General features: G+C 39.8%; 1 protein-coding gene across 1 annotated transcript; it reads right to left on the reverse strand.

The window, feature by feature from the left end:
- Positions 1–23,991: 23,991 nt before the first annotated feature.
- On the reverse strand, positions 23,992–25,802 carry LOC146677211 (uncharacterized). The gene is made up of 3 exons (XM_085381486.1): positions 25,383–25,802; positions 24,513–24,677; positions 23,992–24,435 (listed from the first exon to the last, which is right to left on the reverse strand). The coding sequence occupies exons 1-3, from the start codon at positions 25,437–25,439 to the stop codon at positions 24,268–24,270; spliced, it is 390 nt and encodes a 129-aa protein (XP_085237612.1). The 5' UTR covers positions 25,440–25,802; the 3' UTR covers positions 23,992–24,267.
- Positions 25,803–26,372: the final 570 nt, after the last annotated feature.

Raw genomic sequence — 26,372 nt, forward strand, 5'->3', positions numbered from 1 at the left:
CTAATCAGATTATACAGTACATAAAATATACGTGAAAGTAAAATGTTCACGTTTCCCCAACGTTGTCTTCCCAACAGTTTCACTAACATCTACACTTATTGGCCAGGAAGCGTTCGCGATGTCTTCTCCATTACTGATAATTGGCGTCTGTCTTGTGTCAGTGACGTAAAAGACGGATTTAATGCGACATGACCGTTCAAACAGCAGTCGCTTTCTAAAACATCGGATATGTATCGGAATCAGTACCACATACGAAAGTGACCCAGATCGGATTTGAAAATATCGAATTTGTGCCGTTCACACTGTCATACCATGATCGGATATGGGTCGCATAGGGTCCAAATAATCGGATTTGATGCGCTTTCGCCTGCAGTGTGAACGTAGCCTAAGAAACATGGTGTTAACAGCCCCAGTTCACTTGCTGCTGCTGCTGTCTGTGTGTGTGTGTCTGTGACAGAGAGAGAGAGAGAGAGAGAGAGAGAGAGAGAGAGAGAGAGAGAGAGAGACTTTTTATGGGATGATCTCATTGTAAGATTCAAATTCAATATATTTAGACTGTTTGACTGAATTGGATTTTGTGTGTGTGTCTCTCTGTGCATGTGTGTTTCCATATGTGTCCATATTTGTGATTGTGTGGCTGTTATATATATATTTTTTTCATTTAACAAGTGTATTTGAGGGACCCTCAGCATGTTCAGCATTTTTTCAGTTGTCCATTTTGCTTTTCCAATTTTTCTCTTTAAGTTATTACTATTGTGCTAAATCATACTATTTCTGCTATTTTATAAGATTTGTGCTAAATATAGTATTTCTGCCAAATATAGTATTTATGTTAAATTATAGTTTTTCTACCAAATCATAGTACAGTATTTTTGCTTTTTATAGGATTTTTATAGGATATATTATTGCTTAATATAGTATTTCTGCTTTTTAAAGGATTCGTGCTTAATATAGTATTTCTGCTAAATTATAGTATTTCTGCCATTTTATAGTATTTGTGCTAAAACATAGTATTAATTTAAAATTACAATATTCATAGTTCATCACAGTGTCTCTGGTAAATCACAGTATTTCTGCTATGTTGTACTATTTTTCTAAATCATAGTGTTTCCATAATGTTTAAGTATTTCTGGCTAAATATATTCTTTCTGTTATCTTATACTATTTCTCCTAAAGTCTTGTATTTTTGAGAAGTTATCATGTTTCTGGTAAGTTAGAATATTTCTGCTAAGTTCTGCTATGCTATTGTATTTCTGCCAAGTATTATGTTTCCTCTAAGATATTGCAGTTCTGCTAAGTTATTAAATTTTAGCAAAGTTCCTTTGCTTCTGCAAAGTTTTTACAATTTCTGCAACTTTTCAGCTTTTTCAGCTAGTTTTTGCATACAGCTTCAGCTTTAAAGCATCCACACTGCATTTTCGCATGAAAATGAAAATTTTTCTAGTTGAGCACTAATTTTCAAGTAATGCATTTCAATATTTTGTGTGAGGAGCATGTTTTTTATTATAAAAAAAGCCACTTCTCCCACAAAAATGCAACATCCAGATGAACAGAATGAGCTTTCTGGGCATGATTGCTTATTTCTGCTTCAACAGGTTCGGGCTCTGGCTGCTGTGCTGGGGCTGGCATACACTCAGTTTTAACATCACTCTGGCTTCTTTAACACTAGCTTCGTGTTAGCATGCTGTGTTTGCAGATGTTTGTATTAGTTTTCTTCTAACATCCAGAAGTCTGCACGATGTGTTTCATAGTTTGTAACAAGCCTTTGACAGGTAAACATAACATGACCGAAAAAGCAAAAAAAAAAAAAAAAAAAAAAAAAGAGAGCGAGAGAGAGTGTTGACATAAGAAGAGAAAATGCTCTCAATTATGGAGACAGGCAAATGGTTCATTTATGTTTGATGTGTGTTTATTCCTCCCTAAATATCGTCGGGGAAGTTTGCCATGCACGTCAGATTTTCCTGCGCATTTTTATACCTCTGCCAACAGAGAGAGAAAAAAAAAAATCACATTCTAACAGACAGCTGGTGCTTAGAATACAGTTGAATAACTATTAAAAAACAGATGATATTTAGATGATAGTTCAGTCTAACACATGTGCCAGTGAACCATTAAACGTCTGTGAAACTATGCAGTTATGAAACGTAACTTTAACCTCAGCCAAACCGATTTGCTCAGTTGTAAATAAAACAGCGAAGTAAACGTGACCCGACAGACAGAACCTGAGTGAATGAAGTCCAGCGTTTAACCACTGAGAGCTAAAACTCAGCTGAGGTTTCAAAGCTGTGTGCCGGTGATTGGACATCAGCCGCTGATGAAGCTGTTCGCCTATAAAGTGCTCTGTAAGGAAACAAGCTCCAGCAGCTCTGCGCTCGGGGAAAACACTATATTTACTTATCTTGTGCAGAAAAATGCGCTGACATTGCTTTATATCGAGCACCGGCTGCCCAGTTAAACTGTGACTATCACCAGGTAACGTAGGCGTGTTTCTTGAATTAGCAGCAGGTGTTAAACAGCTGACAGATGAGGAGGAGGATGCATGCAGGTAAACTGAGGGTCTGTTGAGCTGATCGCTGGTTTTGTGAGAAAAATGTCAGCTCGTTCTTTATGTTACAGAAGCACAGAGACACAAGACCAGGCGGAAAGAGACGATCGTTCGGTGAAAATGAGAATCTGCGAATGCAACATGTGTACGGAGCCCCGCAGGGGACATGGGAGAAAAAAAAAATTAGGGAGTAAAAAAAAAATTAAGACGGACTTTTGCGAGATCTCGCAAAACAAACTCGGGCTCTCGCAAAAGTATTGCGAGATCTCGCAAAACTCCAACAATGGCGGCAGCTACTTAGTTGTAATATTACTCTTTCTGGGTCACAAAATACACTTTTAAGATATTTTGAGGCGTGAATGTAGTTGTGTAAACATCAGATACCTGCTCGGTTTACAAGACATCACATATTTGCAAAAGTGCTCCGACGTTTTTGGAGATCTGACACCCACTAGCTCGAAGCTAATGGGAGGTCGAGACCTACTACAGCCGGGAGGAACACCGCTTTCCCGGCACATCGTGCCTTGACCTCCCGATCGGCTTCGAGCTGGCGGCCACTAGCTCGAAGCTAACGGGCGGTCGAGACCTACTACAGCCGGGAGGAACATCGCTTTCCAGGCACATCGTGCCTCGACCTCCCGGTCGGCTTCGAGCTGGCGGCCTCCGAAGAATGCGGCTAAAACTTTTGCGAGCTCTCGCAATACTTTTGCGAGATCTCGCAAAAGTCCGTCTTAATTTTTTTTTTCTCCCTAATTTTTTTTTTTCTCCCTAATTTTTTTTTCTCCCATGTCCCCTGCGGGGCTCCGTACATGTGGAACATGGAGAGTGGAATATGTAAACAAACCGGTTAACGTAGCCCCCTCGGTGCACTCTGCATGCTAATTGTTAGCAGAGCTAGTGAAATCTCTGAAAACATCTGAGCACTTTTGCAAACATGTTCTATGTTGACAACCTGACCAGACATACGTCGCGACATTCGCGGCTAAAACACTGTTAAAAGTGTAGCTGGTGACAGAAAAACGGGGTATTTTAAAACTACACCACCACCATTGCTGCCTGTGATTTGATCTGCATTCTGGGATACCTGGCTGCCCCAAGTCTACACAAGCAATCGATTATCTAGGATCGACCTGTTTTGACTTACTTTGCACGGCAACCAATCAAATGTTAGAGAAGCTGCATGGGCAGCGTTAACCCCGCCCCCTGAGTTTGATGGGTGAGGCTGACAGATAAAATTATTTCATGATGAGAGCCAGGCGCCAGGACTGCCATAATGAAATAAATAAATATATCATTAAATAATTAATTAAATGTGTCAATAATTAATTAAATGTGTCAATAATTAATTAAAATGTGAAATACATAAATAATTAATTAAATGTGTCAATAATTAATTAAAATGTGAAATACATAAATAATTAATTAAATGTGTCAATAATTAATTAAAATGTGAAAACCATAAATAATTAATTAAATGTGTCAATAATTAATTAATTACATGTGTCATAACTATTTATTTAATTAATTAATTCCAATTTTAATTAATTATTGCCACATTTAATTAATCATTTAATGGTGTATTTAATTAATTCATTATGGCAGTCCTGGCGTTCCATAAGTAAGAGGTCATCCACTGGGACAATGGGAATGTACAGTATGATGCACACAAGATTTACACAGGGAGAAAATCTAAAAAGAGAAGAAATGGGAATACACCAGGGTTTTCTTTAATTGGCACAAAAATACAAAGCGCTACATGCTTCATGAAAAAAAAAAATGTATCTGTATATATATGTAATTGTTACAATCCTGGACATGATGAGTACAGAGGCTTGGACTCTGGGTTCTAGAAATAAGACTCTCTTTCCTGTGCACCTTCGTTTGAATCAATGTCTCTAAACTGCAAGCACATGAGACATTTTCAGACACCTTATTTCTATACCCTCGTGTACAATGTGCAACAAATCAAGCATAAAATAAACGAAAACAGAAAAATAATAAATACTGGATCTTTAACATGAAGTTCATTTAAATCACCTCTGTCAGTGCGCCCCAGGGTGGCTGTGGCTACAATGTAGCTTGCCATCACCAGTGTGTGAATGTGTGTGTGAATGGGTGGATGACTGGATATGTAAAGCGCTTTGGGGTCCTTAGGGACTAGTAAAGCGCTATATAAATACAGGCCATTTACCATATTAATGTTAATAGTTTAGGAGACGCATGCTGTTGCAGCAGTTCGGTACTTTCCTTTGTGGTGTTTGGTTTGGCTGCTGCTGTGTGCAAGGGCGTAGATTTGGTTTTGGCATTGGTGGGGACGGATGATTCAACCACTGAACCCTGCCCTGTTTCTTTTTTTCCCCTTTTTGTCTTTGCTTCTTGATAAAAAAGGAGAAACATACTTGCCTACATATACTATTCTACATGCTTTTAAACCATTTAAAATTACAATTCATAGTTTTACATTTGAGTTATATAATGTTAAATTACTATTAAACAAATGACTGACTAAGTATTTTAGAGTTTAGTTTACTTCAGCCATATTTCATATAAATCAGGTATCATACAAAGATAAAAATAGCTTCAAATACAGTCATGACAATAAAAGAATATGACTTTAAGGACTTAACAACATTACTTCAGTTATAGTACACCAACATCTCTTATACAGGGAGTGCAGAATTATTAGGCAAATGAGTATTTTGTCCACATCATCCTGCATGTTGTCTTACTCCAAGCTGTATAGGCTCGAAAGCCTACTACCAATTAAGCATATTAGGTGATGTGCATCTCTGTAATGAGAAGGGGTGTGGTCTAATGACATCAACACCCTATATCAGGTGTGCATAATTATTAGGCAACGTCCTTTCCTTTGGCAAAATGGGTCAAAAGAAGGACTTGACAGGCTCAGAAAAGTCAAAAATAGTGAGATATCTTGCAGAGGGATGCAGCAGTCTCAAAATTGCAAAGCTTCTGAAGCGTGATCATCGAACAATCAAGCGTTTCATTCAAAATAGTCAACAGGGTCGCAAGAAGCGTGTGGAAAAACCAAGGTGCAAAATAACTGCCCATGAACTGAGAAAAGTCAAGCGTGCAGCTGCCAAGATGCCACTTGCCACCAGTTTGGCCATATTTCAGAGCTGCAACATCACTGGAGTGCCCAAAAGCACAAGGTGTGCAATACTCAGAAACATGGCCAAGGTAAGAAAGGCTGAAAGACGACCACCACTGAACAAGACACACAAGCTGAAACGTCAAGACTGGGCCAAGAAATATCTCAAGACTGGTTTTTCTAAGGTTTTATGGACTGATGAAATGAGAGTGAGTCTTGATGGGCCAGATGGATGGGCCCGTGGCTGGATTGGTAAAGGGCAGAGAGCTCCAGTCCGACTCAGACGCCAGCAAGGTGGAGGTGGAGTACTGGTTTGGGCTGGTATCATCAAAGATGAGCTTGTGGGGCCTTTTCGGGTTGAGGATGGAGTCAAGCTCAACTCCCAGTCCTACTGCCAGTTTCTGGAAGACACCTTCTTCAAGCAGTGGTACAGGAAGAAGTCTGCATCCTTCAAGAAAAACATGATTTTCATGCAGGACAATGCTCCATCACACGCGTCCAAGTACTCCACAGCGTGGCTGGCAAGAAAGGGTATAAAAGAAGAAAAACTAATGACATGGCCACCTTGTTCACCTGATCTGAACCCCATTGAGAACCTGTGGTCCATCATCAAATGTGAGATTTACAAGGAAGGAAAACAGTACACCTCTTTGAACAGTGTCTGGGAGGCTGTGGTTGCTGCTGCACGCAATGTTGATGGTGAACAGATCAAAACACTGACAGAATCCATGGATGGAAGGCTTTTGAGTGTCCTTGCAAAGAAAGGTGGCTATATTGGTCGCTGATTTGTTTTTGTTTTGTTTTTGAATGTCAGAAATGTATATTTGTGAATGTGGAGATGTTATATTGGTGTCACTGGTAAAAATAAATAATTGAAATGGGTATATATTTGGTTTTTGTTAAGTTGCCTAATAATTATGCACAGTAATAGTCACCTGCACACACAGATATCCCCCTAAAATAGCTAAAACTAAAAACAAACTAAAAGCTACTTCCAAAAACATTCAGCTTTGATATTAATGAGTTTTTTGGGTTCATTGAGAACATGGTTGTTGTTCAATAATAAAATTATTCCTCAAAAATACAACTTGCCTAATAATTCTGCACTCCCTGTACATTAGTACCAGTGTTGGTCAAGTTACTTGAAAAAAGTAATCAGTAACTAATTACTGATTACTGCCCCCAAAAAGTAATCCCGTTACTTTACTGATTACTTATTTTCAAAAGTAATTACTCAGTTACTTACTTAGTTTTTAAAAACACGATTTACAACCTGAATAGGTGATAAAGGATAGATCTTTCAGCCCAATTCTACTTTTTCTGCATAATCCATCATACAAAATGTAATCAAATGGAAAAGTCCCTTTTTAAAACTTGTTTTATTAGTTTTAATCTTTTAACTTTATGCATCAAGCAAAAATTTAATTATATGCAACATTCTCTGACTGGAAGAAATTTGTTTAATATTTAAACTTATTTTCTGCACATTCCAGCACATAAAATATTTTTTTTGTGTGTGTTTACACTCAGTCTTTCAAATAGATGCAAGTAAAACACAGCAGAAAATAAATAAAGTCAAAGACTAGCGGTCCTTTAGCTCTATTTTCACCTGTAAAGCAGGAGTGGCGTAGGCGTAGGTTTACCCTGGTGCAGGTGTGCCGCAGCGGTCAGTGGAAGAATCCAGGAGTTTCTCTGTGAGTTTCCCATTACGTCGTAGCTACTCGGTGCTTGCTTGGAAGTTTAGGGGGTTTTTTTCACTGTAAAAAGAAGTTTTCTTCCCACGCACGATGGACGCTAATGTTTTTGTCACTTTTTATAGAATCAAACTCAAAGTAAGGTCAGTACTTCCACGCTGCACGCTCATACTCTCTCCCACAATCGATATGTGATCCACTGTTGTTCTGCACACAGCTGTTGTCATAAACGTCGCACTTGCTTACGTCACTGTCATGAGACATTCTCGCAAAAAATCACGGTTATAGTAACGCAGTAACGCAGCGTTCCTACGGGAAAGTAACGGTAATCTAATTACCGTTTTTGCAATAGTAATCCCTTACTTTACTCGTTACTTGAAAAAAGTAATCGGATTGCCCATCTCTGATTAGCACTAAGGGAACACTGAATGACCTGGTGGGTTTTGTCCATAAAACTTCTCATCTAAGATTACCACAAAGTAAAAGATCTCTCAGCAAAATTATGCAACATTTTAGGCACTATTGCCCCTATCAAATCAGTGAGCTGGGATTTTTTTTATTCTAAAAATGAACTACTGTTACAGCAACAGACAAGGACTACTGGTGTCCCACACAACAACTCAATGTCCACTATGTGAAGGAGCCAAACACATGCCTTCGCCTCTCGTTAACTGAGATAAACTGCTGGCATATTGGTTTTACATCTACTGGTATACCAGGGCTGCCCAATCCCAGTCCTCAAGAGCTACTATCCTGCAGCTTTTAGATGCATCCCTACTCCAACACAGCTGAATCAAATGGTTTGATTACCTCTTCAGCATGCCATCATGTTTGGCAAAGGCCTGATAACAAGCCATTCATTTGATTCGGGTGTGTGGGAACAAGGATGCATCTAAAAGCTGCAGGACGGTAGCTCTCGAGGACCGGGATTGGGCACCCCTGAATACTGTCCAGTCTCTCCTGGTGGACATGGCATACAGCAGCATTGTTTAATCTCATTCGAGTCACTGTTAACCTTACCCATCTTTTTAGTCTTCTGAGAGCACTGAAGCTTCTTCTTCAGCCTCAGTACATGCGTTTTATCCTCAGATTAAAATTATTATTGTGTGCTTGATGTGCCTCAGCTTTGGCCCTGGCTCTTCCCCTCTGACTGCACTTGGACATATTGCCACCTGATAAAATAACACATTGATTCATGCTATATAAAAAGTGAGACATGTCAGATTCTTTGTCAACTATACACTAATGAATCAATTTACATCAGCAGCCTAACAATTGTCATGATAATAAATACTAGTTAATCTATAGCACCAACTCATCAGTCAGTCACCTGTGACCTCGCATCTTCACCTCTGTCTGAGCTACAACATGGCAGAGCTGCCTCTGTCACCTGATAAATAACAGTGAGACATTCCAAATACATGCAGTCACACATGTGCTTCAAATACAGTCATGAACCATCAAGTCATCATCCAATTTCACCTTGATCTTGTATCACCATTACTCTCTGAGCTTTGTGTTGGTTGGAATATTTGCAAAATCATGACTACCTCATGATATTTTGTCTCATAAATTAACCCTATGAATATGTCAGTACCATTAGGACGAAATTGTGTCACCAACATTTAACGTTAGACATATAATTTTAACAGCCTCTGTAAACTAATATCCTGGCTTGCTCAAGGCTGCCGTTTTCTCTGACAGTTTCAATCAAAATTAGAAATGCTACTCTGGGACTGAGATAACTAATAGTGCTGCATGTTGTGCAGTTAGTTTCCAAAACACGTTATTCATGGTTACATACAGTTTTAGATTGATGTGGGCCAAAGCCTAGCATAGCCTGTAATGTTATTATGACGGACACATTTTATGAGTGAACTTGGCTTTAAGTAACTTACAGGTTTCTTTTAAAAATACTTTCTTATATCCAGGTTCTTCCTTTTTGCTGCCATCCTCCTCTCCTCCTCGCAGCGCAGGTTTGCCACTGCTAAAACTAAACAGAGCTCCCGGAAAGGCACAGCTAATCACATTGGCCATATTTGTCACATGACGTAGGACTCCAGTAGAGAACATAATTTAACTCGTTCTGCACTGCTGGGTGAATGAGACGTTGACAGATGTTTTTTTTTCTTTCTATCGGGTTCGTTTTTCTTTACTCGAAGAGATCAAATTATTCGCGGGGACAATTCAATAATCGCTGGATATTGGTGGGGACATGTCCATGCCAAATCTACGCCCTTGGCTGTGTGTATTCAATATAGCACGCTTCACTTTTTGCTGGGCGAACCACCACTACAGTGGACTTGTTCTTCTTTGACTGGGTTTCGCTGTGAACTGTGTTACGGTTGAATTCCTACCCTCGCATAACATCCAGGCAGACAAAGTAAGGATACTCAGCTCCCCATGGATTACCATGGGATATGACTCTGAAATGCAGACCCTTCTACCTACCAAGGGAGTTCACTGTTGTAGTGATCACTGTTGTTTAGATTCCACCTACTGCTAATGCTAACTCGGCTCTGAAGACAACTATACAGCAGCTTTAGCAGAAAGGTCAGCCGCTATCCTGTTTTCATTATTGCTGGGGACTTCAATCATGTGGATCTAAAGGCAGTGCTCCCCAAATTCCATCAACATGTGAAGTGCGATACCAGAGGATTCAACACACTGGACAAGGTCGACTGTAACATCAAACTGGGCTACAGAGCTAAGCAGCTACCACATTTGACCCAGTGTGACTACATGTTACTGATTATTCCCACATATACAGAACTATGGCAACTTGCCCTGATGATACCGTTTCTGCAGCTGCAGGGTTGTTGGAAAAGGACTAACTGGGGCATTTCTGAATATACAGACCTGGAATTATTCACTGGCAGGGTACAGTGTAATATCAAAACCTGCACTACACTGTTACTGTGAAAAAAAGCATCCGGGTTTTCCCCAACCAGAAACCCTGGATGACCAGGGAGGTCCAGCAGGTGCTTAAAGAGAGGAACTTGGTACAGTTTCACTCTGCCTGAAATCATCCACCATAGTCCCCCCCTCCAAAAAAAATGTTTCAAAAGACTGTTCATTCCTGTTCATCCCTCCCATCAAAGGTAGGAGATATGATGGGATGATATGACGTGACATATAGTACTACACATGTGATGGTGTTCCTCTCTGCTATTCTGCATAGGCCTGAACCCCCCCTCAGTGAGCTTGCTAATAACACTGGCCACGGATACCGACTACAGAATGGAGCAACCACCTCCTCTACATGACATCACGCTGTATACCAGGAGTGAATGACACATCGATTCTGTGATCCACACCACTAGGATTTACAGCAACGACATCGAAATGTCACTTGGACTGTAGTTGGGTGGTAACAAAGAGAAGGAAGGTAGTCAGAACTGAGGGGTCTGTACTACCAGAAGGAAACATTGCAGACAACTACACCTGATAATCCCACAGGCAAATAGGAACCATGAAGAGGCTGGTATGAAAGGTACAACCAACAAATACCTACAGAGAGTAAGGCAAATCCTCAGGAGTCAGCTGAATGTAACAATGAATAAGAATAAGATCCGGGAAATCAACACCTACACCCTGCCAGTGATCAGATATCCTGCTGGAATACCCACTGATATCAAGACAAGGAAGCTCTTCACCATGCATGCAGAGTTTCACCCCAAATCCAGCACCCTGAGACCGTATGCTAAGCGGAAGGAAGGAGAAGGACTAGTGGCTGTCAGAAACACTGTCCAAGATGAGACAAACAGCCATGTGTACATCAGGAAGATTTCCACTACTGTCCATGTGCTTAGTGAATATGTCAGGCAGCAGAAACCCAAGAAATAAGAGGAGCAAGGAGAAGAACCACCATGGAAGGACAGGCCCCTGCACGGTGGCTGGACAAAGCTGGACTGACAGCACAGAGGCACTAATCATGGCAGCACAGGAACAAGCTCTGAGCACAAGATCCATTGAGGCTGGGGTCTATCACACCAGGCAAGACCCCAGGCTGTGTAAAGATTCAATTCAATTCAATTTTATTTATATAGCGCCAAATCACAACATAAGTCGCCTCAAGGCGCTTTATAGATACAGAGAAAAACCCAACAATCATATGACCCCCTATGAGCAAGCACTTTGGCAACAGTGGGAAGGAAAAACTCCCTTTTAACAGGAAGAAACCTCCGGCAGAACCAGGCTCAGGGAGGGGCGGCCATCTGCTGCGACCGGTTGGGGTGAGAGAAGGAAGACAGGATAAAAGACATGCTGTGGAAGAGAGACAGAGGTTAATAACAGATATGATTCAATACAGAGAGGTCTGTTAATACATAGTGAGCGAGAAAGGTGACTGGAAAGGAAAAACTCAATGCATCATGTGAATCCCCCGGCAGCCTATGTCTATTGCAGCATAACTAAGGGAGGATTCAGGGTCTCCTGGTCCAGCCCTAACTATAAGCTTTAGCAAAAAGGAAAGTTTTAAGCCTAATCTTGAAAGTAGAGATAGGGTCTGTCTCCTGAATCCAAACTGGAAGCTGGTTCCACAGAAGAGGGGCCTGAAAACTGAAGGCTCTCCCTCCCATTCTACTTTTAAATACTCTAGGAACAACAAGTAGGCCTGCAGAGCGAGAGCGAAGTGCTCTAATAGGGTGATATGGTACTACAAGGTCATTAAGATAAGATGGGGCCTGATTATTTAAGACCTTGTATGTGAGGAGCAGGATTTTGAATTCAATTCTGGGGAAGCCGATGAAGGGAAGCCAAAACAGGAGAAATATGCTCTCTCCTTCTAGTCCCTGTCAGTACTCTTGCTGCAGCATTTTGGATTAGCTGAAGGCTTTTCAGTGAGTTTTTTGGACATCCTGATAATAATGAATTACAGTAGTCCAGCCTGGAAGTAATAAATGCATGAACTAGTTTTTCAGCGTCACTCTGAGACAGGATATTTCTAATTTTAGAAATGTTGCGCAAATGGAAGAATGCAGTCTTACATATTTGTTTAATATGTGCGTTGAAGGACATATCCTGGTCAAAAATGACTCCAAGGTTCCTCACAGCGTTACTGGAGGCCAAGGTAATGCCATCCAGAGTAAGAATCTGGTTAGATACCATATTTCTAGGCTTTTCAGGGCCGAGTACAATAACCTCAGTTTTATCTGAATTAAGAAGCAGAAAGTTAGCGGCCATCCAGGTCTTTACGTCTTTAAGACATTCCTGCAGTTTAACTAATTGGTGTGTGTTATCTGGCTTCATGGACAGATAGAGCTGGGTGTCATCTGCATAGCAGTGAAAATGTCTTCTAATGATACTGCCTAAGGGAAGCATGTATAATGTAAACAGAATTGGTCCTAGCACTGAACCCTGTGGAACTCCATAATTAACCTCAGTGTGTGAAGAGGACTCTCCATTTACATGAACAAATTGGAGTCTATTAGATAGATATGATACAAACCACTGCAGTGCAGTATCTGTAATACCTACAGCATGTTCTAATCGCTCTAATAGGATATTATGGTCGACAGTATCGAATGCTGCACTAAGGTCTAGCAGGACAAGCACAGAGATGAGTCCACTGTCAGAGGCCATAAGAAGATCATTTGTAACCTTCACTAAAGCTGTTTCTGTGCTGTGATGAGCTCTGAAACCTGACTGAAACTCTTCAAATAAACATTCCTCTGCAGATGATCTGTTAGCTGTTTGACAACTACTCTTTCAAGGAGTTTTGATATGAAAGGAAGGCTGGAGATTGGCCTATAATTAGCTAAGACTGCTGGGTCTAGAGATGGCTTTTTGAGTAAAGGTTTAACTACAGCTAGCTTGAAGGCCTGTGATACATAGCCGATCATTAGAGATAGGTTGATCATATTTAAGATCGAAGAATTAATAAAGATGCCCCTGAGACAATCCAGCATATTACAGCAGGGGACAAGATGCTAGCAGGCAGGGCATACATGGAACGCCATAACCAAGTGCCTGGTATAGTGTACAGAAACATCTGTGCTGAGTATAACCTGGAGGTCTCCAGGTCAAACTCAGAAATGCCCCCTAACTTGGTTGAAAATGACCGAGCTAAGATCCTGTGGGACTTCATAATACAGGCAGACAAACTGGTCATGGCTAACTAACCTGGCATAGTGGTGGTGGACAAACAAACTGCAGCATGTGACAATTAAAAGCCACCCTTTAGCTATTGAGAGTGACTCATGGTCAAAAGTAGCCATTCATTTTACTTGAATCCTTGAATCTCGCTCTTCCTGATTACATCCCTTTATCTATTTTCTTACCACGTTAATTTGACCTCTCTCTGTCTCTTCCTCACTCTGTTGTTGAGACTGCGGTCCCTCCTGTACTTCTCTACAGTCACAGCCTCCTGTGCTGTGAAGAGTTGTTACTAGTTGTTTCTGGTACTGCTGAGACAGTAAACTCTGTTCTACAAGCTGTGTGAGTGCACTGTGATGGTAGGGGAGGTCCCAGTGGAGTTAAGAGATTTAAGTAGGCAATCTAGTGTCGGTAATGAAAATGAACAAATGGGTTTGTAGGGCCGGTGCTCAGCAACCTTTCAATTCACCCATCGACCCAAAAGTGCTTTGGCCCACTGGGAAAATGCCCGGCATACCAGATTACTAGTCTGGGCCTGCAGATTAGATAAACTGCAGGAATGTCTTAGAGACATAAACACCTGGATGACCACTAATTTCCTGCTTCTAATTTCAAATAAAACTGAGGTTTATTCTACTAGGCCCTAAAAATCTTAGAAATGTGATATCTGACCAGCTGCTTCCTCTGGATGGTATTACCTTGGCCTCCAGTAACATTGTTAACATTGAGGTTTTCTCTGTTTTCTCTGTATTATTGTAGGGTCTTTACCTTCCAATATAAAATTGCCTTGAGGGTTACCTTGCCTGTAGGGCTATTGTGATTTGGTGCTATAAATAAAGTTTAATGGAATTGGTTTTTCCCTCTCGAACCAGCTCTTGACTTTATCACAGAGTAGGTGAAGTACTGTGTCACATGCTCTCCTGTAATAACTGGAATATGGTATATGCGGCCTCTTGGTACAGGCTTTTCAGTTCTTTTATAACAATCCGGTTGTTAAGTGATGACGTGACAAATCCTACTTCCGGGCCTAGAGTAGTCTGCGTTTAATATGGCTTTTGTGTTGTTAACATGTTTAATGTTTTGTATTTTCTTCTATTTAATCTCAAAAAGCTCCTAAAACAGTCAGTGATCACTGTTGACCTCCCTCGGCTTTTATTACCGCTAATCATTTATTTAAGCTCAGTTTTTAAAACCCTAGGATGTAACTACAGCCCAGCCAGCAGCAGTATATGAATGACTAACCTCGTATTGTGGATGGATTATCGCAGTTGTTCTACTGGCTGAAGTTTGGTCCTTTTACAGCATCCTGCCATGCGATTACATTTGTTCCTGACCACCGAGAACACTCACGTTAACTTTTATCGAGTGGAAAAAAAAAAGTTAGCTTGTTTATATTATGCTAACATAGCTGTGTCACTAGCGGTCATGTAGCACATCATTAGCTACAGCTAGCCAAACTTCAAACTTCATAACCCTACAAACGTCACTGCTGTTTAGTTTTCTGTCTTCATTTATGTTGGAAGTGATAGCAGAGCTGTACGTTTTAATTTGTTTCCAAAACCCCGCAGTCAGGATATGCTATATTGTATTTAGATGGAAGCTAGCGAGTTAACTTTCTGCTAACTTCTAACTCCGTTAAATGTCATAAATTCCGTTTTCATGGATGCCTGGATGTTAAACTCAATTGTTACACCTGGTAGAGCAGAACGCTGATCATTTTATTAAAGATGAAAGACTTTAGACAGTGTTTCAACTTTCAGTAATGCCATAGTGATCATTTGATATATGTACCTGCAGCGGAGTTTAGGCCCAGACACAGCTAGTGACGTCAGACTTAACGACCGGATAGTAATGGCGTGGTTCAGATTCTGGGCATTGAGTCAGTCATTCCTCTAGCATATAGCTCACCTGCTCAACCATGTGAGCTATAGTTGCACCCCAATACTGGACATTTCTAGGACTGCCCTTTCTTGTCAATTTCAATTGCAACCAATTCTAAAGGGGCAGGATTGAGAATGAGCAATTCCAAGCCTTAGGACATAGAAGCTGATAAAATAACGACTTATGGGCACGAAGATGAGGCATGGCCTCAAATGAAGGAATTCAAGCACTGAATTGGTTTTGAATTTGGGAGGATGGAGACTGCATCAATGAAACTACCCTGATTCTTGTCAGACTATTTACTGGTTTGTTTTCAAATCAAATCAAAATGTATTTCTATAGCACATAATAATGCACATAATAATACAACAAACTTGACCAAAGTGCTTCACAGTCGGGCACATCAATAGTATAAGACAGTTAGAATAAAAACAGTTAAAAGGAGGGCAAGAAAGAATATGGGTAAACAGCATAACTAGCCACAAAGTAACAAACTAGTTTGAATCAAAAGCCAGACTAAAACAATACGTTTGAAGACGCAATTTAAAAGACTGGATGGACTTGGAGGAATGAATGTAAGGACGGAGGTTATTCCAGAGTCTGGGTGCTACAATAGTAAAGGCACGATCACCTCTGGACAGCTTTGAGATTTTAATGTAGAGAGGCAAAGCTGTTGATTTGTTGGATGATGTACATTTTAGAGATGGACCGATCCGATATTACGTATCGGTCCGATACTGACCTAAATTACTGGATCGGATATCGGAGAAAAATAAAAAATGTAATCCGATCCATTAAATATCACGAAAGCACCTCACAAAACTTGCAACACACCGTAACTCACCTCAGAACGTTAGCACGTCGGAGCAGTATGCATCACGTGATAGAGCGGCTGTGGCATGCGGGACCTGTGGTGGTCTGGATAGCATTTGGAGCTTCGCTAGCAACCCGGCATTTCATCTCCGACAAAGTTATCCCGAGAGAAGTAAAGCAAGTGTGTAAGTCCATCTCTGAATGTTTGTAAAGCATTCCTGCGTTAAGCTTAACAAGCGATATATGGAGCGACTGCCTCTTCTTGCTGCTATTTCAATCATGAAACTGCTTAATGATCAGCTGATCGGCTTTTCTGTCGCGAGTCCGTGTCTCTTGTTTGCTTTTGTCCCACTTTGCACCAGAAAGAGGAAACCAGCAGCTGAACAACAGCAGCACGTTTAAGCTTGATCAGCTGTTGTTAGAATGTATTTAATATTACTTTCTACACCAGGATCTTTTTCTACATAGCTGACGCTGGTAACTGTGCAGGGGCGGATCTAGCAACGTTTAGCCAGGGGGGCCGATAGGGCATTAACAGGGAAAAGGGGGCACAAAGACATACTTTTCTTTCTTATTCTCATTTAAAATGTCGAGCTTTTAATAAATAATTATCTGACACCCAAAGTTTTAATTTGATGTAAAATGAATAGAAGTCAATTACTGTATATAGTAACTATTAAGTCTAATATATATACCCTAGTAAGCTATAGTACTTTTTCCTTTGGGAAGGTACCATCTGTGCAGTCTGCAATTTTGTTGAAGAAAGATGTTGAATCTATTTAATATTTCTTGAAAAATAATTGATTTCTGTGCATTTTTTTTCACACTGCATCAAATTAAGGTTGATTACGTCGATTAAGCATCACGAGGTGGAGCGTGAGGGGTGGTTCCCTTTTTTTATTTATTTATTTTTGTTGTTGCTGGGAGTTGGAACCCTATTAGTTAGGTTGCTTAATATTTATGCTAAGTACTCTTTCAAATACCAGAATAGGGAGGATGGTGTAGGTTTAAGTTTATTAGATTGATCAGTATTGCTGAACTATGAAATAATTTTTTTGCATACAGGTATAACAGAATAGCTTTAGTGTAGTTGTTGTTTTAAACTTGAGTATGAACTTATACAAAATGCAGCAAGATATTTAAAAAAACAGTTTTGTTGATTAAAAAACACTATATCGGATTCATATCGGTATCGGCAGATATCCAAATTTATGATATCGGTATCGGTATCGGACATAAAAAAGTGGTATCGTGCCATCTCTAGTACATTTATGGAAAAAAAGAACAGGAATGCAATTAGAAGCTGTGGAAGTGAGTTTCCTTTAAAGACCTCGCCTTTAGGGATAGCTTCAGGAGCTCAGTCATTTGAGAGGATCTCACAGAACTACTTGTTGCCTGTATCAAGAATAAAAACATGAGTTTTTGGGGCATTAGCCTAGGTACTGGATGCATTTTGGGTAAGTTACAGGTCCACCCAGGAGAAGCTCTCATGATATGCTGAATAGATCAGGGCTCTCAGCTAACTCACAAAAACCTCAGTCTTGGAAGAGCTTGAGGTCTGGGCTTTGTTGCCCCCAGTCCCATAAACAAATAAGCAGTCTGAAATGGATGGATGGCTGTATAGATAAGATTAAATTGAAAAAACGTTGAGATCAACAATTTCCAAATCCTTGAATGGACCAACAAAGAGAGAGACTGTGTGTTATGAGGAGCCCTAAAGTGTGACTGCTGAGGCTGAATTACATTATTTTCCCCCAGGAGGCCATGTAACGGCGACCATGACTCTGATCAGACAGGGCAGCTTGTGTATAGTTATTTATGTCATTAGTATCACAAACGTTATACAGCTGAAGAGAGGGAGCAGTTATTCATATTGATTTTGCCTGAAGCAAAACTGAAATTAAAGCATATTAAATGCATGATGCAGCATTAACAGGAGTACTGTGGCGTAAAATCAGATGTGAAAGTTCTCCATGGTGTTTAAATGTATTATAGTGGATTATATACCTCTGACTATGAGACTGCAAAAGAATTTATACATAGGAGAGGCAATGGATACATTATCACACATGAGAGATGAATATAAAAGCGACACAGTTTGAGATTAATAATCCTTTTTTTCTGTCTGTTTCTGTTTGCAGGTTTAGGAACCAAATGCAATCCAGGCAGACTGAATTAAACAAAAAAATGAGCCTATTCATTGAGGGTTTTGGGAAAAGTCTGTGAAACATAAAGTCCAAAAGCAAAGCTAAACTAAATCCACAACAACACAGGGTCAGGAATACAAAGAGACATCATAGATGGTCTGACAAGAAACAAAGGGACACCGAGGTTATAAGTATACACAGACACACCAAGAGGTAATCTGGGGAACTGGAAACAGTTGGGTAACAAGACACAGCTGAAAACAGTCAATGCAACGAGATGAGAAGTCAAACTAGACACATGACAACCATCAAAGTAAAACAAGAAGTCACAGATGAACACTGTCATGACTCAGGGTTTGTGTTTATTAATATTATCCTATGTTCTTGTTTATTCTGGTTATGTATTCTGTTAAGATATATAAGATATATAAAACTCCTTTGTCCCCACATGCCATTAGACTGTTTAACTCCTCACTGGAGGGGAGAGGAAATGGGGACAAGGAAGGGAGGGAACAACTGAGCTGTAGTGCTTTTTTACACTGTGCAATATTTGCAATCTTTGTTTTTTTCTTATATTCGACTGTATAAAAGGCTCTGGGATTTTATGTCTATGTGTGGGGTGGACTCGTAGGAAATGACGTAGGCAGAAGTTGGGTGTAACGCGATGCTACTTGAGAAGGGGAGATGGTTTTCCGTGTTAGTTCTGTTTACCTCGTAAGCTGTGTTCCTGGTTGCCATCCTTCACGGTGATGCTCCAAGTGTTAAGTTCATGACTGGAAGTAAGTTTCCTTAAATGTGTTTATTTTCCGATTCTGATGTTGGCCGCGGCTTTAGTTACATTCTACCGCGTTGTAGCACCATTTTTTTTTCATCTCGTGACTAGAGGCATGTGCCGCTGGCCGCTGCCATTATGTAGTAATTTTATTCGGCCACACGATGGCGCCAAAGTCCCTTTGTTTACAGTAGGAGTGGATGTTTCGGCTATGTATGACATTCTCACTGTGCTTATTGTGTCCTTTCTGTGTTTGGAGCAAGAGATGTAAGATTGGCATAGTTCAAATCATATATGTTGTGTTATGTGTATATTCAGATGGATGTGTTGGTTTATTTCATTAAATTCTTTATGTTTATCTTGGTGAAGCTGTTGCTGTATATATTTATATACTCATGGCAACTTGTTTGTTACTGCAGACTGCTGGCAACACTGAGCATCTAGGTGGCAATAAAACAGCTGGCGGTGACAATCCAGCAAAGTGGAAGCCTGTTGTCCTCCTTCCTGTATCCTGACCGATACACCATCTTGTTAGCTGCTGAACCTAAAAGAACTAGCCCTCACCAAGTACTCCTCAACATCGACTGTCCAATAATCACTGTGCAATATACTCAAATGTGCAATAGTATTTATCCATATTATATATTGTGTGTTTATATGTGTATATTTGTATATATGGTATATTTATGTTTAATCCTTATATCCTTAATCTGTAACATGCAATCCAACCCTCCACCTCGTGATGCTTAATTGACGTAATCAACTTTAATTTGATGCAGTGTGGAAAAAAAAAATGCACAGAAATAATTTTTTTTCCAAGAATAATTAAATAGATTCAACATCTTTCTTCAAAAGAACTGCAGACTGCACAGATGGTACCTTCCCAAAGGAAGAAGTACTATAGCTTACTAGGGTATATTAGACTTAACAGTTACTATATACAGTAATGGACTTCTATACATTTTACATCAGATTAAAACTTTGGGTGTAAGATTCACATCATTTTTTATTAAAAGCTCGACATTTTAAATGAGAATAAGAAAGAAAAGTATGTCTTTGTGCCCCCCTCTCCCTGTTAATGCCCTATCGGCCCCCTGGCAAAACTTTGCTAGATCCGCCCCTGCACAGTTACCAGCCGTCAGCTATGTAGAAAAAGATCCTGGTGTAGAAAGTAATATTAAATAAATTCTAACAACAGCTTATCAAGCGTAAACGTGCTGCTGTTGTTCATCCGCTGGTTTCCTCTTTCTGGCACGAGGTGAGCAATAAACAAACGAGAGAAGGACTCGCGACAGAAAAGCCGATCAGCTGATCATTGATCAGTTTCATGATTGAAGTAGCAGCAGGAGAGGGAGGGAGAGAATGAGAGGCAGTCGCTCCATATATCAGTTGTTAAGCTTAACGTGGGAATGCTTTACAAACATTCAGAGATGAATTTGCACATTTGTTTTACTTCTCTCTGGGATAACCTTCTCGGAGATGAAATGCTGGTTAGGTAGCGAGGCTACAAATACACACAGCCGCTCTATCACGTGAGCACACTGCTCCTACATGCTACGGTTATGAGCCGAGTTACGCCATATCCCAAGTTTTGTAGGGTGCTTTTTTGATATTTAATGGATTTAAAAAAAAAATAAAATTTCTCCGATATCCGATCCAGTAATTTACGTCAGTATCAGACCGATACCGATACGTAATATCGGATCGGTCCATCTCTAAAAATAACATGGGCACCACTGCCAAGCCCATTGCTAAAAACGGCCCAGTAAAGAACCCAGTAAACACGATGTTCCCTGCTGTCAGCGGTCACGCAGGAAGGTAGTGCAAGTGTCAGTCAGTGTAACAGTAAAAATACCTCATGGAAATGCTTCATTTCAGCAGGTTTCAACATAATCTAATCATTGGTCTAATACTAATATGCTAATCTTCTCTGCATAATATACATCCTCCCTCTAGGTACCATTTTCTGCAAATTTGATCTTGACTTTGACTGTTTTGCTGATGACACCCAGTTATATCTCTCCTGCAGGCCTGATTCAACCCTCCCTCCTCCTTCCCTTACTATCCAAATTAAAATCCTGGTTTAGCTCTAATTTTCTCAAGCTCAATGAGAATAAAACTGAAATCTTCCTTATTGGCTCGAAATCCAACCTTTTTGAAGGTGAACCATTTCTCACTCACCATCGATAACTCCACAGTTTTCCCTTCTCCTCAGGTTAAGAGCCTTGGTGTCATCCTAGACAGTTCACTCTCCTATAAATCGCACATCAATAATCTCACCTGTTCTGCCTTTCCATCTACGCAACATTAACAGATTACGTCCTTCTCTTTCCACCCAGTCTACGTCCATTCTTGTCCACAGTCTCGTTACCTCCCGCAGTGATTACTGTAATTCTCTTTTGCATGGTCTCCCTCATAAATCCCTCCATAAGTTTCAACTGGTTCAGAACTCTGCTGCTCGCATTATTACCAGAACCCCTCCTGCCAGCACATCACCCTGTTCTTCAGGAACTTCACTAGCTCTTCTGCTGACCTTCAAGGCCCTTCATAACCTTGCTCCTGCTTACCTGACTGACCTTTTAAGCACTATCTCTTCTGCCCGCTCACTTCGATCTTCTTCTTTTATCCAGCTTGCTGTGCCTTCTTTCCACCTCAGCACCATGGGAAGCCATGTTTTTATTGTTCTTCATTGTGTCATTGTTCTATTATGTGTTTTATCCTGTTGTACAGTGTCCTTGGATGTCTTGAAAGGTGCTTTCTAAATAAACTTTATTATTATTATTATTATTATTACTGATACCTAGTTTTCCTTCATGCATGAAATCCATAATAGTGACTTTCAACACAAACAGGAGGAAAAAATGAAAATTTATTCACAGAGAAATAAAAGTTTATTCCAAAATGAGCTGTCAAGATAGATTCTTCTGTTTGTCTCCTTAATGCAGTTTTAATAAGAAAGTTATTGTCCCCGTGACTGAACACCTCTGTTATTTTCCACGTGGTAAAAGTGCTTTAATCTATATCCAAGTACATTTATGTCTTACATTTATAACTTCAAGAACATTTGGGATTAGATGGTCATAAGAAACACAAATTCAACCCTCTAACTTTTACATTCAAGTTAAGTGATTCTCAAGCGTAGCCTAGAGAGCAATTGCCCTAATTTTTCCAGCAAAGAAAAAGCCAAGCTATTAATGGCTTAGCAAAGATAAGCCCAAACGGTGTTAATAAAAGATTGGATAATGATTTTTAAAGAACGGAGAGGGGACAGCACATAGGGCAGAAATAATTAATCACCTTGAATGGAAGTGGAGAGGAAAAGAGATGCAGAGCTGGGGAGGCACGAAAAGGCGAGAGAGGAGGGGAGATCAGGTGAAAGAAAAAGAGTCAAATGACTTAAGAGGAGGAAAGGGGAAAGGAAGGCAAAAGGTTAGGGGGAGACGGGGAAGAGATGAGAAAAAGATAAGGCCAGTACTATAAAAAGATACTGACACTGAGCAGCAATAATTAGTCTTCAGGTATGGATGGAAAGATAAGGATAAGAGAAAAAATAAAAGAGAGAGAAGACGGGATTGATGCAGGCGAGATGAGGGGGAAGAAAAAGGAAAAAAACAGTTTAGACATTTCCCATCAAGACTAATCTACGGAAGGAGCTTAAAGTTAATCATCACTGAAATTACAAGTAATCAAAAATAAAGGGTTTAGCAGTCTCAGTGCCCAGGCAGTACTTTTGTAACAATAAGATCACAGTGATTAGACTGACAGCAGCAGATAGAAGAGGGATGCCGCTTTTTTTAAAGGTACATCAACAAAGAAATTACATGCAGTTGAGTCCAGTGTGGAAATGTCACTGACGTTAACAAGGAGTGGATTCATGTCTGAAGCTCTGCTACCTGAACTTTTTTTGTCCAATGTTCTCCTGCAGTTCTGTCAGCTGTAGTCTGTCATGTTCCAAATATGACAGCCATTATAAACACAGCATTTAAACTCAGTTCTTTCAGTAACCTTTCTCTCTAAACATACTGATGAACTCAGTTATTTTGGGTATCTCACTTTATTCTACATTTGTTACCCCCCACAGTGGCCCGACATCCACTTCAAGCAGAAAGTGGAGGAGATGTGCAGGAGATGAGAAAGTGAGCAGGGTGCTCTCAAGCTTTCTTATTGGTGTCCATTATGCAGTTACCTGAGAAAAGTTGGGAAATATAAACATAATCATGTCTTGTTGTTGGCTGTCATCCTGATTTTGACTGAAGTGTATTGGTACACAATCATGCTATATTCCAAAATTCTGGTAATATTACCATGTACCATAGTCCATGTACTATACACTCAGAAAAATAAAGGTGCCAACTGGAACCAAAAGTGGTTCTTTAGACTGATGCCATAGAAGAACCTTTTTTGGTGCCACAAAGAACCTTTCAAACAATGGTTCTTTGAAGAACCATTTCTTTCAGTGGTTCATTGAAGAACCATTAAAGGTGCCCCAAAGAACCATTTCTTGATGGTTCTTTGGGGCACCTTTAATGGTTTTTCAAAGAACCATTTTTAAAAAGGTTCTTCAAATGGTTCTTTAAAAGAACCATTTTAAAGAACCTTTTTTGAGTGGTTCTTTAAAAAACCATTTTAAATCTTTCAAAATAAAATGCATCATAAATTGCATTTGAGCAGGGTAAAATAAATACGAGCACAGCATAGACATATATTAATGGTTTATTGTCATTTTGTAGTTACCAAAAGACAAAAAGGCATTTTAACCCTCAGCACAACATCACTACTAATACATGTCACATATTAGTGTTTTAAACAGTAATAATTAAATATATTGGCTATACTATCTATCTATATACACACACATATACATATACACACACACATATATATACATATATATATATATATATATATATATATATATATATATATATACTATATCTACAGATAACACAACAAATAATACATGTATTGTTTAATTAATAAAACATCAGAAAGTGATAAAACACGTTAGAAATAGCTTCATAACAGACCAATAAATCAACACATTTTCATCAGCAGATGTTTGCATGTTCAGTAAAAACATTTCAACAACAAGTTTATGATTAAAATGATCAATGAACTTCAGCCTTACGCTCTGTAATGTACTTTTCATGTTGTACTCATGGCCCTTTGTTAGTCCAGTTTAGGACAATGTCTCTGACGTATGTTTCATATCAAATATATGTCATATCAAAACAAACCCACACCTGCAGTTGTTTCAGTTTTTCACTGGCGTTTCCTGTCAGCTGGTCAACCTCACTCAGGCGGACATCCATATCAGCCAACCAAACGACAAGTTCCTCCCTTTGTGCTTCAAATCCCTCCCACTCTGAGACAAGGAGCTGAAAGAGAGAGAAAAGAGTCAATTATAAAGAAGAGAGAAAAGTGAAACCCTCCTCAGAAGGTCTGACTCGCATACCTGCAGTTGACCTGTGATGGACTCCAGTTTGGCGTTCACGTCATCCCTCGCCGATGCCAGCAGCAGAGTCTGCAGGGTGCCCTGGAAGAGCTGAGTTAATGTTCGACTCCTCCTGGTCAGGCTCTCCAGCTGGATGACCCGAGGTCTCCCCTCTCGCCGCTGCCTCTGAACACACAAACACAAATTGCATCTGAAGCAGGAGGTGCAGATTTTTTTTGCTATTCTTTTCTAAATCCAGGCTTGATCACGTGGAGGTATTTGGAAAATTGTTTTGGCCAGTGGACGACTGTTGTCTTGCAGAAAGTCAAATCAATCAAACATATGCGATACACAATCAATTCACAAGAACACATTGTAAAAAATAAGTCCAGTTCTTGCCTGATTTCAAGTGAAATCTGCATCAAAACAGGGTGACAGAAGTAAAACGAGTGCACAAAGCCTCACTTTGTACAAGCCTGCTATTACAGTTCTCCTCTATGCAGACGACTTTCCTGTTTTCAAGGCACAACTTGGATCTGCTGTACGAATCTTATGGATACACACTAAATGAAATAATAGTGTGCATGACTCCAGATTCTGATCCCTCATCCTAATATGGTCCCAACATAGCAACAGCAATAAAGCAAATGTTGAGGCTTCAAAATACAAAGTCCATAAACCAATGGCTGACATGGGTTTTATCATAAGGGTGATAAATATACAGATTTCAGTCTGTCTTAGAGATTTGATTTTCATTTACCTGCAGATGCACTATACATACCTGCTCCATGGTTTTTCACAACATTTTGCATATCACTATTTAATACAGGAAGTACGTGAACTAAAACATGTCATCGGTCTTTGTGAGAGGACCATATTAATGAAACAAACCTCAATGACATCATAGGGATCCCTAAAGATGCTCCTGCTGCTTCTCTTCCTCCTCATCCTAAGCTTCCTTCTTCTTGTCCTCGCCTTCCATCCAATTGTAATTCAATCTAATTGTGTTTCTGCCCCTCCTCTTCCTCATTTTGTTGGAGCTGTGAACACAGTTAATGTGAATCTGGATTAATTTGTGCAAACAAGAAAAATCTACAGCTTTTTGGTCAGAGGTGCTCTTGTGATTTAAGCCGGGTAGAGTAGATTTATGTGTTGATGCTACCTGCTTCAGCTCTGGCTGCTGAGTGATATTTACACCCTGGCTGGATTACAAACTTTAACCATGTGCTGAACTTTGGCCCAGCGTTGATACCTCTTGTTAGTATAACGACCTCTTCTTAGCTTGTATGTATGATGGTGGATAAATGAAATATACAAAAAAATTTAACTATATTACAAAAGAACATCTACCTTGGAAACATCAAATGACCGGAGCATAACTTGTCAACTAGTCCGAAACTAAGTTATGCAGGAACAGTCAAAGACACACCTTCTCATGTTTGAAACCATTGTTTGAAAGGTTCTTTGTGGCACCAAAAAAGGTTCTTCTATGGCATCAGTCTAAAGAACCACTTTCTATTCATTTCTATATAATTCTATTAGACAATAAAGAGTTATCTAATCTAATTATTCATTCAAAACACTTATGCATAGCTGTATTTTATACAGCTCATACAGAATTCAAAGTACAGGTTCATGTGAGTATTTAATGTACGGCTCAGATCTACAGACTTTCAGAGTTTCTAGAGCAGACACAGAGCTCACGTCATAACAGGCTTCAGGCGCCATTTTAGTGACTTTAACAATATATTAAATTTTAATTTCGGTCTAGCTGACATTAGGTTATGTACGCAGCACGCAATTGAACCACATATTTTAGAAGCCAAAGGTTCAAATTAGCTGGGAGCAGCTTCACTTTATTAAAATTTAAAACTAAAGTAC

Source organism: Rhamphochromis longiceps, linkage group LG2, assembly GCF_057381845.1.
Source record: "Rhamphochromis longiceps isolate RC_006_pf linkage group LG2, R_longiceps_female_GT1.1, whole genome shotgun sequence".
NCBI lineage: Eukaryota > Metazoa > Chordata > Actinopteri > Cichliformes > Cichlidae > Rhamphochromis > Rhamphochromis longiceps.

Excerpts from the sequence above, each read along its gene's own strand:
- LOC146677211 (XM_085381486.1), bottom strand. The coding sequence starts at position 25,439 with ATGAGGAGGAAGAGAAGCAGCAGGAGCATCTTTAGGGATCCCTATGAT. Across the intron at positions 24,678-25,382 it reads ATCCCTATGATGTCATTGAG|AGGCAGCGGCGAGAGGGGAG; the intron begins GTTTGTTTCATT and ends TTGTGTGTTCAG. Across the intron at positions 24,436-24,512 it reads CCATCACAGGTCAACTGCAG|CTCCTTGTCTCAGAGTGGGA; the intron begins GTATGCGAGTCA and ends TCTCTCTTTCAG.